The sequence below is a fragment of the Aristolochia californica genome, unplaced genomic scaffold, assembly GCF_029961685.1.
Source record: "Aristolochia californica isolate CCGP_79_NKW_82.1479 unplaced genomic scaffold, dmAriCali1.0.hap1 SCAF_2, whole genome shotgun sequence".
Classification (NCBI taxonomy): domain Eukaryota; kingdom Viridiplantae; phylum Streptophyta; class Magnoliopsida; order Piperales; family Aristolochiaceae; genus Aristolochia; species Aristolochia californica.
The window spans coordinates 43,579,319-43,593,843 of record NW_027181881.1 but is presented as its reverse complement, the minus strand read 5'-3'; the positions used below and the strand labels follow the sequence as shown (position 1 = coordinate 43,593,843).

Below are 14,525 nucleotides of genomic sequence, written 5' to 3'. Positions count from 1 at the left end.
TTGATTATTGATATATCTTCAAGAACGTTTCCCATAGATATAATATTCTTATACTCTAACAAAGAAGATTAAATTACATGAATCGTGGCGATAAGTCCTTTAGAACAAGTATTACCTTCCACGTACAACTGTTTACTTTGAATGAGAACCTTATGTGGTACATTTCTTTATGAATGAACTTTCATAAAGCTCATTCAGGATCACCTTATATTGTCATTCTCTAAACTTTATGTATACAACCAATTCAATAGACAAATTGCGATACAAACATAAAGGGAATATCAATGACATAAATTACTTAATAGAACTGAGTCTCATATGTTTAACATGTCACTTATAAGCAACGGGTGGTAGACCCACTTTGTTTCCATTGACATGTTCTCGAATAGCTAAAACTTTATGTCAATATGATTACTACAACTTCCGCTCTTATTGTTATTGGCCAAAAACACTACTGCGGAATTGTCACAATAAATCCTTAATGGCATAGAAATTGTGTCAACAATTTCAAACCTTGAAATAAAACTCTTCAACCATATAGCCTGTGATGACGCTTCAAAACATGCTACAAACTCTGCTTCTATAGTAGAAATAGCAATCAAAGATTGTTTTGCACTTCTCCAAGAAATGACTCTTCCATCTAATAAGAAGACGTATCATGATGTCGACTTTCTCGAATCAAGGAAGCTAGCAAAATCAGAGTCTGAATATCCAATCACTTCTAGATGATCAAATCGTCTGTACGTAAACTTGTAGTCTTTAGTCCCCTGAAGGTATCGTATAATTTTTTTTGCAGCTTTCCAATGGTCCAAACCAGGATTACTTTAATATATGCCCAACATTCCCACCGCATATGCTATGTCAGATTTTGTGCAAACCTGAGCATACATTAAATAGCTAACTACGAAAGCATATCAAATGTTTTTCATTTGTTCCCTCTCTAAATTATTTCGTGGACTTTGTTCTAAACTCAATTTGTCACCTTTCACAATAGGTGTAACACCAGATGAGCAATTATTTATATGATATCTCTCTAGAATTTTGTTGATATAGGTTTCTTGAAACAATCCTAATGTTCCTTGGGATCTGTCTCTATCAATTTTTATGCCTATGATGTAAGAAGTTTCGCCCATATCTTTCATATCAAATTTCATCGAGAGAAATCGCTTGACATTATGAAGTAAATATAGGACTAAGAAAATTATTTTGCTCCCATTGACCTTATGGTATATATATATTGATCCATGATATTCTCTGTAAAACCAAATGATGAAATAACATCATGAAATTTTAAATACCATTGACGAACTGTTTGTTTTGGTCTATATATAAAATTTTTAAGCCTATAAACCAAGTGATCATTCCCCTCTTAAATGAAACCATTAGGTTGTTTCATGTAAACCTCTTCTTCTAGGTCTGCATTGAAGAAAACCGTTTTCACATCCATTTGATGTAATTCCATATCAAAATGAGCTACTACTGTCATGATTATTCGAAATAAATCCTTCTTTGAAACAGGAGAGAAGGTATCGTGATAATCAATTCTTTCTTGTTGAGTAAATCCTTTGGCTATAAGTCTTGCCTTATATATTTTAATATTACCTAAAGAGTTTTTTTTGGTTTTAAAAAACCCATTTATAGCCAATGGCCTTCCCTTTAGGTAATTTAACAATATCCAAACTTAACTTTTAGCTATGGAATCCAACTATTTCTTCATGGCATCATTCCATAATGTGGATTTATATCCTAACATGGCCTATTAAAACATAATAAGATCATCTTCAGCACAAATGTCCATGTTAGACTCTTGACGGTATACTTCATACTTTGAAGTGATTACAGATTTTCTAACTCTTGAAGATCTTCTTAATGGTACTTCAACATTTTCAGGTTGAGAATGTTGAGTAACTAGGTCTATAAGAGTATCCTCATGATGAGATGGTTCTTCAACTATTGGTTGTACTTCGAATAATCGAATCCTGATGATTATCATGAACAATAACCAATCTATACAAAGTTGTAAGAGTAGGTTGAGAACTTGTATGCTCCTCAAAAACTAAGTTTCGAGGTTGGCTACTCCGACTAATTTCATCATTCTCAAAGAATCGTGCATTCTTAGATTCGACAATTCTTGTAAAATAAAATGGATAATAAAATTTGTATCCCATAGATGTTTGTGCATAGCCAATGAAATGTCCACTGACTATTCTAGAGTCTAACTTTGTCTCATGTGGATTGTAGATCCGAACTTCAGCTGGACAACCTAAACATGTGCATGTCTTAAACTAGGTTTCCACCTTTTCCATAACCCGAATGGCGTTTTATGAACCGCCTTGGTTGGAACCCTATTGGGTACATAAACTGCAGTTTTGAGAGCTTTACTCCACAAAGACAATGGGAGATTGGAGTTACTAATCATACTCCTCATTATGCCATTAGTATTTGGTTTCTTCTTTCAACGATACCGTTTTGAGATGGTGAGCTAGGCATTATGTATTGTGGCACAATACCTTGTTCCTCAAAAAACCTTGCAAAAGGACCAGACAATTGTCCTCTTTCAGTGTACCTTCCATAATATTCACCATTTAGGGGAATAATAGAGGAATCAAAGTTTGGGACAGACAAAGTTTGAAGAGATGCAAAAAATAGATAACTAACTTACTTAACATGTAATGCAACTAATTTTTTTGAATATTTACCCATGTAAATAATGCAAACAAATAAATCAACGTGCCATTATAATATTTTCTGTATGCTTAGATTATAACACATATGTGATTTATGTCTCTTTATGATGGGACCCAGAAATTTATTTGTAGAGGAATATTCTAGGCCTGTAGGCAACTAGAATTTTTTTTCCCATCCTGATTAATCACTTAAATATACATTTACCCTGTAAGGCTAAATAATTATATCTCTATGATTAATCACAATTTTTTATGTCATTAACTTTATGTGACTAAACTTAATGTCACTAGACATTTGTTTAATTGAGAATGTTATAGCAATTACTAAATTATTCAAATGTATACAAAAAATATGACATAAAAATAATTGACTAAAATTAAGGTCAAATTATTAATTTTTTATATTTAGGTCAACTGAAAATATGCATAAAACCTAAATAAAATTTTCATAATTGAAAATTTAACATAATATGCACAGGATACAACTATATGTGAATGCTCAATTATTTTATTCATATGAATTGAAATTGCATAAAAAATAGATATTGTAATTTTAAATATGTATCAAATGTGTATCCAATAATAACATTTAAGAGCAACAAGAGACTCATCATACTGGAGAAAATTTGTCTTTCTTTTTTTATGAGACGGTGAGAATTGCCAATAGTAGCTGTTTGGGACCAAAGTCATAGGCTAACAACATATGTACATAATTATGTTATAAATTTCCCTTTAATGAGGTGTGTTAGCCAAGGGTAAAGTCAAAATAGTGAGAAAATGATTATAAATCATTAGAAATGCTAAGATGCTAGCTTTGTAGAGGAAATATAGTTCTTATAATTCCTATTAGTTCTTCCAATTTTCGATGCACAAGAAAGTTATTTTATCTCTTCAAACAAGTATTGAAGGAAGTTCCAGTTTAATCACAACAACTAATGCCTGGGTGGTTTCTTAAGTTTCCCGAGTTATTCATCTTGCTACTTGAATATGAGATAATCTGCGTTCATAGGGTAACATTCATTTCAAAACATAGCTCGACTTGAAAACAATTTAGTTGTCAATAGTAGCAAGCAATGGCATGAATTAGAAAGTTGGGTAAGCTCTATGGTTTAAAGTGTAGCTCATGGCACTCGCGCAGTTAAGCTGCCAGCAAGGGGAGCAGCTTCCAAGCTTGTAGTGGATTCAATCTTGAAGGGCCTCTGATTATCTGATGTACTTCTATCGGCCGAATCCCACCCATAGATTGACAGCATCGCCAAAAACCCAACTCCACTAAACACTTTAAATTGGATTCTTGAACAAGGAAGCAATTCCAAAGCATTTTATTCAACATTTCTAATCAGATTAAGAGGGGCAAAGAAAAACATTTGTGATGGGAGTGTAATCATCAAATTGCTACGGATTGGACCATTTCCCCTCTGCCTTCACTGAAGAGAATGAATGATAGACACTGCCTCACCCATACATGAGCTTCGTGTTAAAAATCATCTTCCAAGATGCTGTAGTTTCAACAAACGAGAGTGGTATTGATTCTGACTCATGTATTGTTTGGTCAATTACTGCAGGAACAGTAAATACTAAAGGGATCTTGCAATCCGACTTCATCAAGATTAGTTTTACAGTAAACGCAACCGCTTAAATCACTTCCATGGCTTTCGGATTCAGGAGGTGCAACATCAGTAAAACACATATGGTTCCTAGTCTAGGTGGTATGAACAAGGGAGGGAGAGAGTAATTCTCAGGCTCATTTATAGCACTGTCCATCCTTTGTTACGAATTGTCTGCCGAACTTGTTTCTAAAATTAATTCAAGAAGAAAAGAAAAAATGGTTCTTCTGTCCTCTTCAACTAAATGGTAATATGTGTTTATACTATAAATAAATAAAAACAATGAAAGCCTGGATGGAGCTTACCTTAAATTCAAATGGTGAGAAAGTGAGAAACTACCAACCTCAATCACTTCTAGCTAATGTAAATAAAAATTTCACCATGAAGAAGAAAGTGACATAAACTGTCCTAGCGTATTAGAAACGAAAACTATTTGCCATCTCTAGCAGTTTTTTCAGTTGATGAGTTATCTGGGGCTGAGACATTAAGACTAAGTAGGTGCTCATTTTTTTTATTTTCTGAGGCACCTTTGCTACTTCACAAGACAATTTTGTAAAGTAATCCTTCAAAAGAATACTCAGTAAATAAAAAGGTAGCAGAGCAATGTCAAGCAGCAATAGTTTGAAAATGAATAGATGAGTTACCAGTTTCCAGTGAACTGAAAAGCACCCTAGAGAATTCTGGAACTAGTATAAACATAAATGTAAGAGTGAGGAAAATAGACATAACAAAACAAGTGCAGATTTTATATGTAGCACTAACTCGTACAAACTTCAGAATTGTTGGGCTTAATTCACACAGAGAAGAACCTAACCAAAATCAGATATAGATCTTGCCTGGAATTGAAGTCAGAAGCCCGTACATCGTTCTGAAAATATTGTAATCAAAACCATGAAAGGATAGGCAAACAGACAAATAGGAGAAGTGATCTATAAACTTCTCATCTTTGTTTTTCTAAAGCATAAACACCCATAACTCATGAACAAGAGCGCAGTTTTGGAGAACTGTGTCTTTAGAAATTGTATTAGTGTGGGAGCTATGAACAACTTAACTTGCTCATTGCCTTTCCACCTTTAGTATTTACATCATGAACCTCTGAACCATCACCCAGAATGAAAGCAACCTTCAGACACCCCAGTCAGCTTCAGAGAAAAACCACAAGTGACTTTGAGCTTGCCAATAATTAGTTTCTAAAGCAAGTACATACAGAAAGCCATTATATAAGAGCCAGGAGCTAAGTTGCACCCATTGTTCCCAGTGCAGTAGAAAGAGAAGGCTCATTCGCAGAATGGACTAAGAGAAAAAGGCTAAAACCTCTCATGTATTGCTTTCTTGAAATGTTTGAGAACGAGATAAAGCTGCAGGATTAGCCTGCAAGACATGTGAAGCATCTGATGTCTGATCCTGACTGTCCAACTTGGATTGGAAAGATTTGAAGATACCACTTTTTCTTGTCGGTTCATTCTGATCAGGCTTAATACCCAGTGTCGCCCAAATAGAGCTTTTTGCAGCCTCATCCGGGTCATCAATTCTTAGTGTTTTTGGGACCCAGAGACTCTTCTCTGTTTTCTCTTCTGCTGGTAAGTTTCCTTCCCTAGAGTGTTTCCCTAAGGTTGGCGAACCATTGCCTGAACAGCCACTATTGCTTGGGGATGATGGAGAAACTCCCACATTAGGCACAACCCATGGGATATTCCATGGACCACCAGCCCAGCCAGCCATGCAGCTCCAATAAGAGGCAGGGGCAGGCACAAACGGGAAGGGAATACTTGGTGCACAAAATGCAGGAGGTGCCATCATTGGTGGCGGACCCCATTGAACTGGACTTGGGTTGCCATTCTCGGGTCCATAGACAAGCTCTGATGAGCATCGTCCAGCTGCCATGGCTGCAGCATTATTCCAACCTGGATTCCAAGGGTAAGGCCATGGAGGGCCACCAAAACATTGCAGAGGATGAGATGGAGTTGTCCCATTACAAAACCCTGGAATTGCTCCTGGCTCCACTGTACCCACATGTTCAGGCAGTTCCTTCTCCAAGCAAGTTGAAGCTGTCACAGATGATGCACATGATAGTTCCTCACCATTCTCACCACATTGAACGGGACCCATCTCAACATTTCTCTTCTTCTCTCCAAGATTAAGCACAGTTTCCATTGATTCACAAAGGGGAGCATCAGGGCCAAATTTTAGTATAGTCCCATTACCCTTCAGAGGCCTTGAAGATGCAGAAATCCCACATGGAAGCATTTGGGGGTGATTTGAGTCAGAAGCATCTACCCTACCATTAGGAATTCCATCAGAAGACGTTACTATATGACGGTAGTGGGAAGCAGCATGCTTATTCTTGCGTCTCCCTGCACCCACAGGAACATTCCTCATAGTCCCACCAGCTGTCCAATACCTCTGGCAGTTCTTGCAGAAATGCCTAGGCTGATTGACATTGTAATTATTGTAATAACAGAATTTGGTGTCTAGGCTGTTGCAACGAGGGCAAGGAAGAATCTTATCGGGCTTCTTGAGAACCTTCTCTTGCCCAGAAGCATCATTTTCAGCTTGCTCTTCCTCAGACTTAGCTTCAACTACTGTTTTGTTATCCTGAAGATGACCCTGATGATTGTCTTCTTTGCTCTCATTCACACCAGAAGAAACATTTTGCCCACTTGGCTCATCTCTGGGATCCAAAACCTGATCTTCCACTCCTGAATGTGTTGCATTTCCACAAGTATCCTGAAATAAAGAACTAACTTCATTGACTTAGTATGTCAATTGATCATGAACCCACGGCAAATTAAGATCAGCAATGGGCAAGGGGAGGTTGGCAAGGGAGCTATATAGAGAAATACATGAACCTCAAGTATTCTACATAAACTACAAGTCTTAACAATGGTTCACGAAATCATCAGCATGGATTCCATGCCACAGAAGACAAGTGAAACTTCAATTACTAGACATATCCAGAATACCAATTTGCATGCAACTCATCTCTTCCTTTTGCCAATTAAAGATAAGGATGGAAGTAGAAACCAACGAAACTTTGGCTTCTAAAAAATGTATTATATCCGTTATTTTAACCTTCAGACTATACTGCAACTAACAAAGCCTTGTTCTTTTTGGAAGTAAATTTTATTTCTAAACTAAATATTCCAGTTGCTCATTCTCCCCAGCAAGTTATAATTGCTAACATCTAAAGAATAGAATAAATGGTTTAAAAGTTATTAAAGATGCTTCAGTGGAAGTATTTAGTAGAATCAGTCCTTACCCTGTATCATATTGTCAATGTCTGAAGTTAGTTACTTTTCGTATTACATATTGCTATGTATAAATAAGCTAATAATTACTGTAAGCTTCACAGTGAATGAATAAGGAACTAAAAAGGATACCTCCCAACAAATCAAACAACAGTATTAGGTGATGTAAACAATACATGAATTCCACTTGGAACCCTTCCGTCTACAAGAGTTAGGGTTTAGACTGCATATAATATATAATCCACAAAAAAACGACGTTTACCTTGAAAATAACCTAAATATCAAATTTTAAAAAGAAATATAGAGTTTTTAAATAGCACAATTTTTTACAACCAAAAAGCAAGAAATTTCAGAACCCAAAGTATCAGACACAAAAAAACAGAGAAATGAACGAAAAGAAGCAGCGGAACAGTGTACATACTGTTATAGCAAGATAGCAAAATTACGAAGAAAAACAAAAAAGCACTAAGAAACACGCTCTCATCCCAAACTATATTTGGAAAATTTTCAGAAGTACGTAATTTGAGGTATCCGAGAAAGTAAAATGAAAACATCATAACAAGATGATAATGAAAGAATATAAAAAGTTCCAATTCAACGGAAAAAAAAAAAAAGCATATCATAACAAGATGAAGCACTGACCTTATCATCTACTTGCAACAACGCCGACACGGAGACCAGATCAGGTTTCTCCCCACTCTCCGACAGCGGAATAGTTTTCCCGAAGAGCTTGATCGCCGGATCTTTAATATCGGTCATTTCTTAGCCGTCTGATTTGTTGGTTCCGAGCTGATATCGACGAAGTGAAGCGCATGTCCTTTGACAGAGAAGAAGAAAGAAAAAGCAAAGAAAAAGTGGAAATAAGAAAAGTGAAAGAAAAAAAGCCTTGGAAAAAGGCACCAACAACGTGACGGAACTTACCGGGAAATGCCGGTTTCGATGTGTGCCAGCTAAGCATCCTAGTCAGCGAGGAGCGTGTTTCTCGGCCACGAATTTTCGTGGCTGTGGATTGCTGAGGGTGACGTCGTCCATGTCCCTGATACATGGATAGCCCATTAAAAGATGGATACTCCTTTAGCTTGACTTTCCAAATCCAAGTGAATTTACTTTTCCACCCGTTCTTTCCAATGGCTTGACCATGTTAACCTTTGGTAAAAATTAGAATACCCTAAATGACCTTTACGTCCGGCAAGTTATTTAAGCTTTTTCTTTTTCCCATACAAGTATGGCCAAAGCTGGGAAAGAGATAGGAAGACACAATGGTCTTAAGGAAAAACGAAAAGGGTATTATCGTCAGAAAGCCAGCGGTCTCGCTTTCCGCAAGCAGTCCTGTTAAACGAAAACTCGACCGGCTATCTCCGGTGGCGTCTCGACGGCTCCCGCATCTTAACGGTATCCACCCTTTCGCCACGTCATTACATATTCCGTTCAAGCCGGGACCCACTCCCCGAAAAGATAAAGCAAAAATCCCCACCTCGTGGGTCTCGACCCGTTCCAGCTTTTTTCGTTCGGTAAGTCAGATCGCCGTACCCTTTTATTAACATGTCATACCTTCACAATGGCTCGACCTTATATACCGATAGTCCACGTGGCAGCGCAAATCCGTCGCGCATATCGGACCTCTGACACGTTTCGGCCACAGAAGCGACGATGAGAAACGAAAGAGGACGGATACTGAATAAAAGTGCAGTCCCTTTTGCAGGGAAAAGAGCGCATCTTTTTGCTTTCCGCGTCTTGTTTTTTAAAATAATATTTTACTTCCTAATGGCTTACGATTTATACTTACCGGGGTGAAATGGAGCAAATTTGCCAGCGGTTTCAGCGGTGCTCAGTTTGATTTGATTTATTTAGATCTTGATAAGCCTAGCTTGAGTTAACAAGCGAGCTGGACTGAAGTATGGTTCAAGTTCAAAATTGCATGAGCCACCTCGTTTATTTAACGATGGCATGGGAGGCGGGAGGCGGGAGGCGAGAGGCGAGTCATCTTTTGACTCTTGAGTTCCACTTTGATTTCTTCTTTTCTTCATCTGCTATTGCCGATTTTTATCACCGCATAGCCCCTCCCAGCTGCGTTCATGGCAGACTCCCTGACCCCCGTGTCGTCTCGGTAGGCATTACCTCGTTGCTACTTCTGTCGTCGTCACCTCTGTCACAGTTATCAGCCCCGACAGCCCCGACGATAACTCTTGCCGGTGCCGGTAGACCCTCTTGCCCTCCACATCGTCTCGGAAAAAAATTAAAAGCCTAAGTTAGGAAAAAAATAATTCATGCGAAGACATCGTGCAATTTCATAAGTGCGAGATCACAAGCATATGAAAAAAAAATTATTTATTGAACTTTGGTTATCTCTTCTTCATAACTCTTAAAGAAATTCAAATTATTTGAGGTACTTTTTTAATACTAATTCTATTCAATTTTTTCAGAAGAACAGATCGGTAACATTTTAGAACTGTTGTTATATGAATCAATGCTCTAAATAACAAACGAAAATGGGTATACGATTAAGTCATCCACAACTATTTTTCTTAAAACTTTTTTTGTCTTGATGATCTGGTTTTCCAGTCATTGAATCAGAATAATTTGATTGAATACAAATGGACAAAATTGGCACTGTTTTTCAAATAAATGTTTTTGTGTTTGATTATTGAATAAAATTTATACAGTTTTATAAATAATTTTATGCATAGTATATAAATAATTTTATGCAAGGTTAACATACAGAGGTTATGTCCAATTTTAAGTAGAGGTTATACTTAATTTTATATAAAATATATATATATATAATTTTATATACAATTTATTTGACTTATATTTTATAAAAAATTTAAAATATAAGTTGGAGCTCGAACACGAACTCTATTAAAATTTTAGGCTCGAATTTAAGTTTGACTTCGGCTCAAATTTTTAATATTTAAGTCAACTCGGATCGAACATAGGCGGGCCCGCCAGGACTCTATTTGATGCCACCTTCTAAACAGCAAAAACTCGTTTCTACAGCGGCGGACGACCTCAGCGTTTCATCTGTGTCAACTCGGACAAGAACGATGCGTGGCCGGCGACCGCTGCAAATTGTCTGACGTAATTCTCCAATAAGATCAAAACACGAGAGGGAACAATCTAGACGGACGCTCACCGGATTGAGACCCCGTAACCTGCCTGGAACACGGCCATTTCCCATCACGTGACAACGCTGACCGCTGGCCATTAGCACATCGACAAATGTCATCTCAGAGTAAACCCAGTAAGAGAAGAGAGAGGCAAGCGGCACGTGTGTTGGACGTGGACGTCCACGCCCAGATAGGACAACTGAGACGTCGGACTCTGAAAGGGGGGTTCCGTTTGGTCGAGAAGGATAATGAGCCACGCATTTTAAGATGGGAGGATAAGGAAGTGGGGCCAAGTTTTTTCTGGATGGATTTTTGTGGGACCCGCAGACGGAGAGTGGAATAGGGGGAAACGGTGAGACAAGGGTACCGTGGACATGTTTGGGCTATCGAAAGAGCAAAAAGGTTTCGGATTGCTTTTTTAGTGGTAAGCCATCAGGTGGACAGATTGGACCCCACCACAAGATCCGATCAATTCCTGTTTCCATTTTCTAGTGTGCAGTGACTTATTTGTGGTCGTCACTTCCATCTGAAAAGGCTGTATGGCGTTTGTGCGCCTATTCTTTCCCCACGTGGCATCTGGAAGCAATTTGGGCCTTCATAGACTCCAAATAAGCCCAAATTATAGCGTTTGTACAAGACTCCCTGCAAGCCTGAACCTCCGATGAAGTAAACGGTGTGTCGCTAATGCCACTTGTTATCTGCTGTATCGAAGATCAAAAGGCAGAGAAGATGATCATGAGAAGGGTATGATGGATGAAGCACCCATTCCTCAAATGTCTCAACAAATCCCCACAAAAGGACAGAGTGAGTTGTTCGAGTGCTCAGCAAAGCTGAAAGACGGACCGTAAACTATTCATGGTGTTCTCTGCGAGAGCATTTTAAATTTGGTTCTACATGCTTCCATGTGAATTGCAGTGTACAGTCTCTACCTAATCTCTGTTTTAAATGTTTTTTCTCTCACTTTGTTGCAGCATTCACTACCTTTATCTCTTGTACCTCACCAAATCCACCATTTCTGAAAGTTCGCCAACATTCAATACCACCCATTATTCTAAGCTTCGACAGGATATCTGCAAAAACTCTAGTATCATTTATTCCTTCGATGGGTTTCTGCACTCTTCAGCATTATGTAAAACTCAACTTGGGTCATTATTCTATTCAAATTAACGCCTGTCTAGATACCAATATCTTTGACTGAAATGATGGACGAATGCCATACTTTTATCTAAGTTTTGTTCTTCTTCTTCTTCTGATGAGATTTTTTCGAGTTCCAGCCACATTAGAGCCCTGAGGAGATCCCCCATTTGGGCCTATTACGCAAATTGATCCCACAAATTCATAACAGGACAGTTCGGCCATTAAACCTTCCTGTGCCCTCCTCTGCAAAATCATATGATGAAAGAGATTTGACATATCGTCTGAGACTCTGAATCCACAGTTTTCTTAAATGTGCTCAGGCACAGAGTCCTCCTCCCTCTCAGGTCCAGACAAACTACAACTATGCCTAGGTTTGTGGTTTTGTGTGGATTACTCTGAATTCCATGACATCATTTCTGATATAAAGAAGACGCAATGGCAGGAAAAAGTTAGGCCGGTGGGCACTCGACCCACTTAACATAAATGTTGGTTGACTTTAGCAACTGGTTTTTATTCTCTCTCTGAGCTCACACTATATAAACACCACCAAATCTCTTCGTCCAAGCAGAGCCAATCAAGAAAGTTTGGTTTGGTTGATTTCTGCTCAGCTGAAACCTAAATGGAACAAAGGCGTCTGCTCGCTCTGCTGATTATGTTTATGGGTTTTTCTCACCTGATATCCGTGAGAGCTGTTCCTATCTCAAGTGAGTTTTTGCTTCTTTCTTCCCTGAAATTTTCTTTACGCCTGTTGATTGGGTTTTGTTGCAGTCAAACATTACCGATTGCTCTTTTCTTATTGTCTTCTTTGATTCGCAATTGCAGGGGGATTTGTGTCAGAGAATCAAGATCCTTCTGTAGAGATTCTGGAACAGGTTTCTCCTTCCCTCTCTCTCCTCCCTCTCTTTTCTACAGAAACATCAAGAGTTTTCAGCCCCAAGTTCGAAGTCTAATTTCTACTGTGAGGGATGGAATCAGTTGTTTTATTTTACGTCTCCTGGTTCTGCAACCTGGACCTTTCAGTTCAGAGCAGCTACAAATTTTAACATTTGATCAGGAGATGAGAAGATTACAATCTTCAAATAATAGTGAATTCTGGGGATGGCTTTATATGAACTGTAGATTTTACGGAGTAGAAAAGGAACATATTTTGAACTGAAACATGAAACATGCAGCACTTACATGCTTGTATTCTGAGAGTCCATTCATCGGCTAAAACGATGAACTGTTTCTTTTGACAGATGAACGACGAAGAGGTGATGCCGCTGGAGGAAGATTTCGTTCATGGAAGAATGGAAATCGAAAGCACCGATTACCCTGGTTCTGGAGCCAACAACCGCCATGACCCCAAGACGCCTGGAAGAAACTGAGGAGGAAATGGGACTGTATTTAGGGATCATTGGAAAGAATGATGAATGGTTCTTTTTCATCTATTTTAGACTAAACTGAGCTGATCTATTGTAAGATGGGCATGATTATCTACCGTAATCCATGTAAAATACGCTATGAATGTGGCTCTTGACAGCATCATCATGTATACCAAATATCGTTTTAATACATAAATTGCTTGCAAAAGTTCATCTTCTACTCTCTATGTTCAAAGTCTAACACACTCTCAAGTTGCAAGGTAGGTTGAAAACTAGAGTTGTAAATGATTCCAAATTACTGGATCCATCGAATCCAGAACTTAACGTTTAAACCTAGAATCTTTTCGGAAAGCCAAACAGCTGAACACGTAAACAAACTTTTCTGCTTCACCCCAACGCTGGGAAAGACCTGTTTGGGTTTCACCTTTTCCGCCTTCTAATCCTTCTCCTTAGCTTCTTCTCAGGCGACCGAGGAGGTTCGTCACTGGATATCAGAAATCATCCCTCGCCGGCTAACAGGTACGCATTTGTTTCTCTTTTGTATGTTTCTTGGCTGTCGTTACGTTTTCAACTTTTCGCCGGCTAATGGTCGACATCTCTTATTAAATAAGTCTGTACATTTTATGATGGAGAAGATGTTTATCTTTCCTATAGAGGTATGTCTTTGTTAGTCAGAAGACCTAACGGAGGACCCTGAGTGTAATTAGCAATTCTCTAAGGTGGTTGTGTAATATTATTGTAAATAAAGAGATTTGAGGGAGAAATAAGAGAAAGAAAAGGTAGTTTGATTATCACACTTTATAACCATGAGTTCTTGTGTATGGAAACCAAATTCAAGAAGAACTGACTTAATCCAAATAAGTTCACTAACCGTGTGAGGTATAGCTCTATATTCGACCTTTGCACTGTACTTAGCCATAACTATTTGTTTCTTACTTTTTTAGCTTAGCAAGTTACCTCCAACTAAGTAACACTTTTTGAAGATTTTTCATGAACTAGTTCACAACTCGCACAGTAAAGGATATATATGACTTAGTAACTATAACGAAAATCAATTTAACTACCAAGCAATGGCTAACTTCCCAAAGCAACATTCTCATGAAGTAGCTTTATATAAACTTCCTCATGTAAATCATCATACACAGAATACATTTTTTACATCAAGTTGAAAGTCTTATCCTTTATTAATTGCCACCGAGACCAATTTACGTACAAATGTAAGTTTAGCTACTAGCAATAATATCTAAAAAACATCAACACCAAATGTCTGTGTCTAGCCCTATGCAAGTAGCTTTGCCTTGTGTTGTTTAATAGAGTCATCAATACTATATTTTATGGTATAAATCCTACGACATCCCACAATAGATGCCCTTGC

At 38.0% G+C, this 14,525-nt stretch overlaps 2 protein-coding genes across 2 annotated transcripts; one reads left to right on the top strand and one right to left on the bottom strand.

Moving 5' to 3' along the window:
• Window positions 1-5,019: 5,019 nt before the first annotated feature.
• On the bottom strand, window positions 5,020-8,348 carry LOC137956343 (cyclic dof factor 1-like). The gene is made up of 2 exons (XM_068803807.1): window positions 8,185-8,348; window positions 5,020-7,021 (listed from the first exon to the last, which is right to left on the bottom strand). Exons 1-2 carry the CDS (start codon window positions 8,299-8,301, stop codon window positions 5,612-5,614), a joined length of 1,527 nt encoding a protein of 508 aa, XP_068659908.1. The 5' UTR covers window positions 8,302-8,348; the 3' UTR covers window positions 5,020-5,611.
• A 4,020-nt stretch (window positions 8,349-12,368) lies between these two features.
• LOC137954815 (uncharacterized) lies at window positions 12,369-13,314 on the top strand. Its single transcript, XM_068801718.1, has 3 exons — window positions 12,369-12,490; window positions 12,609-12,658; window positions 13,025-13,314. The coding sequence occupies exons 1-3, from the start codon at window positions 12,406-12,408 to the stop codon at window positions 13,151-13,153; spliced, it is 264 nt and encodes an 87-aa protein (XP_068657819.1). The 5' UTR covers window positions 12,369-12,405; the 3' UTR covers window positions 13,154-13,314.
• Window positions 13,315-14,525: the final 1,211 nt, after the last annotated feature.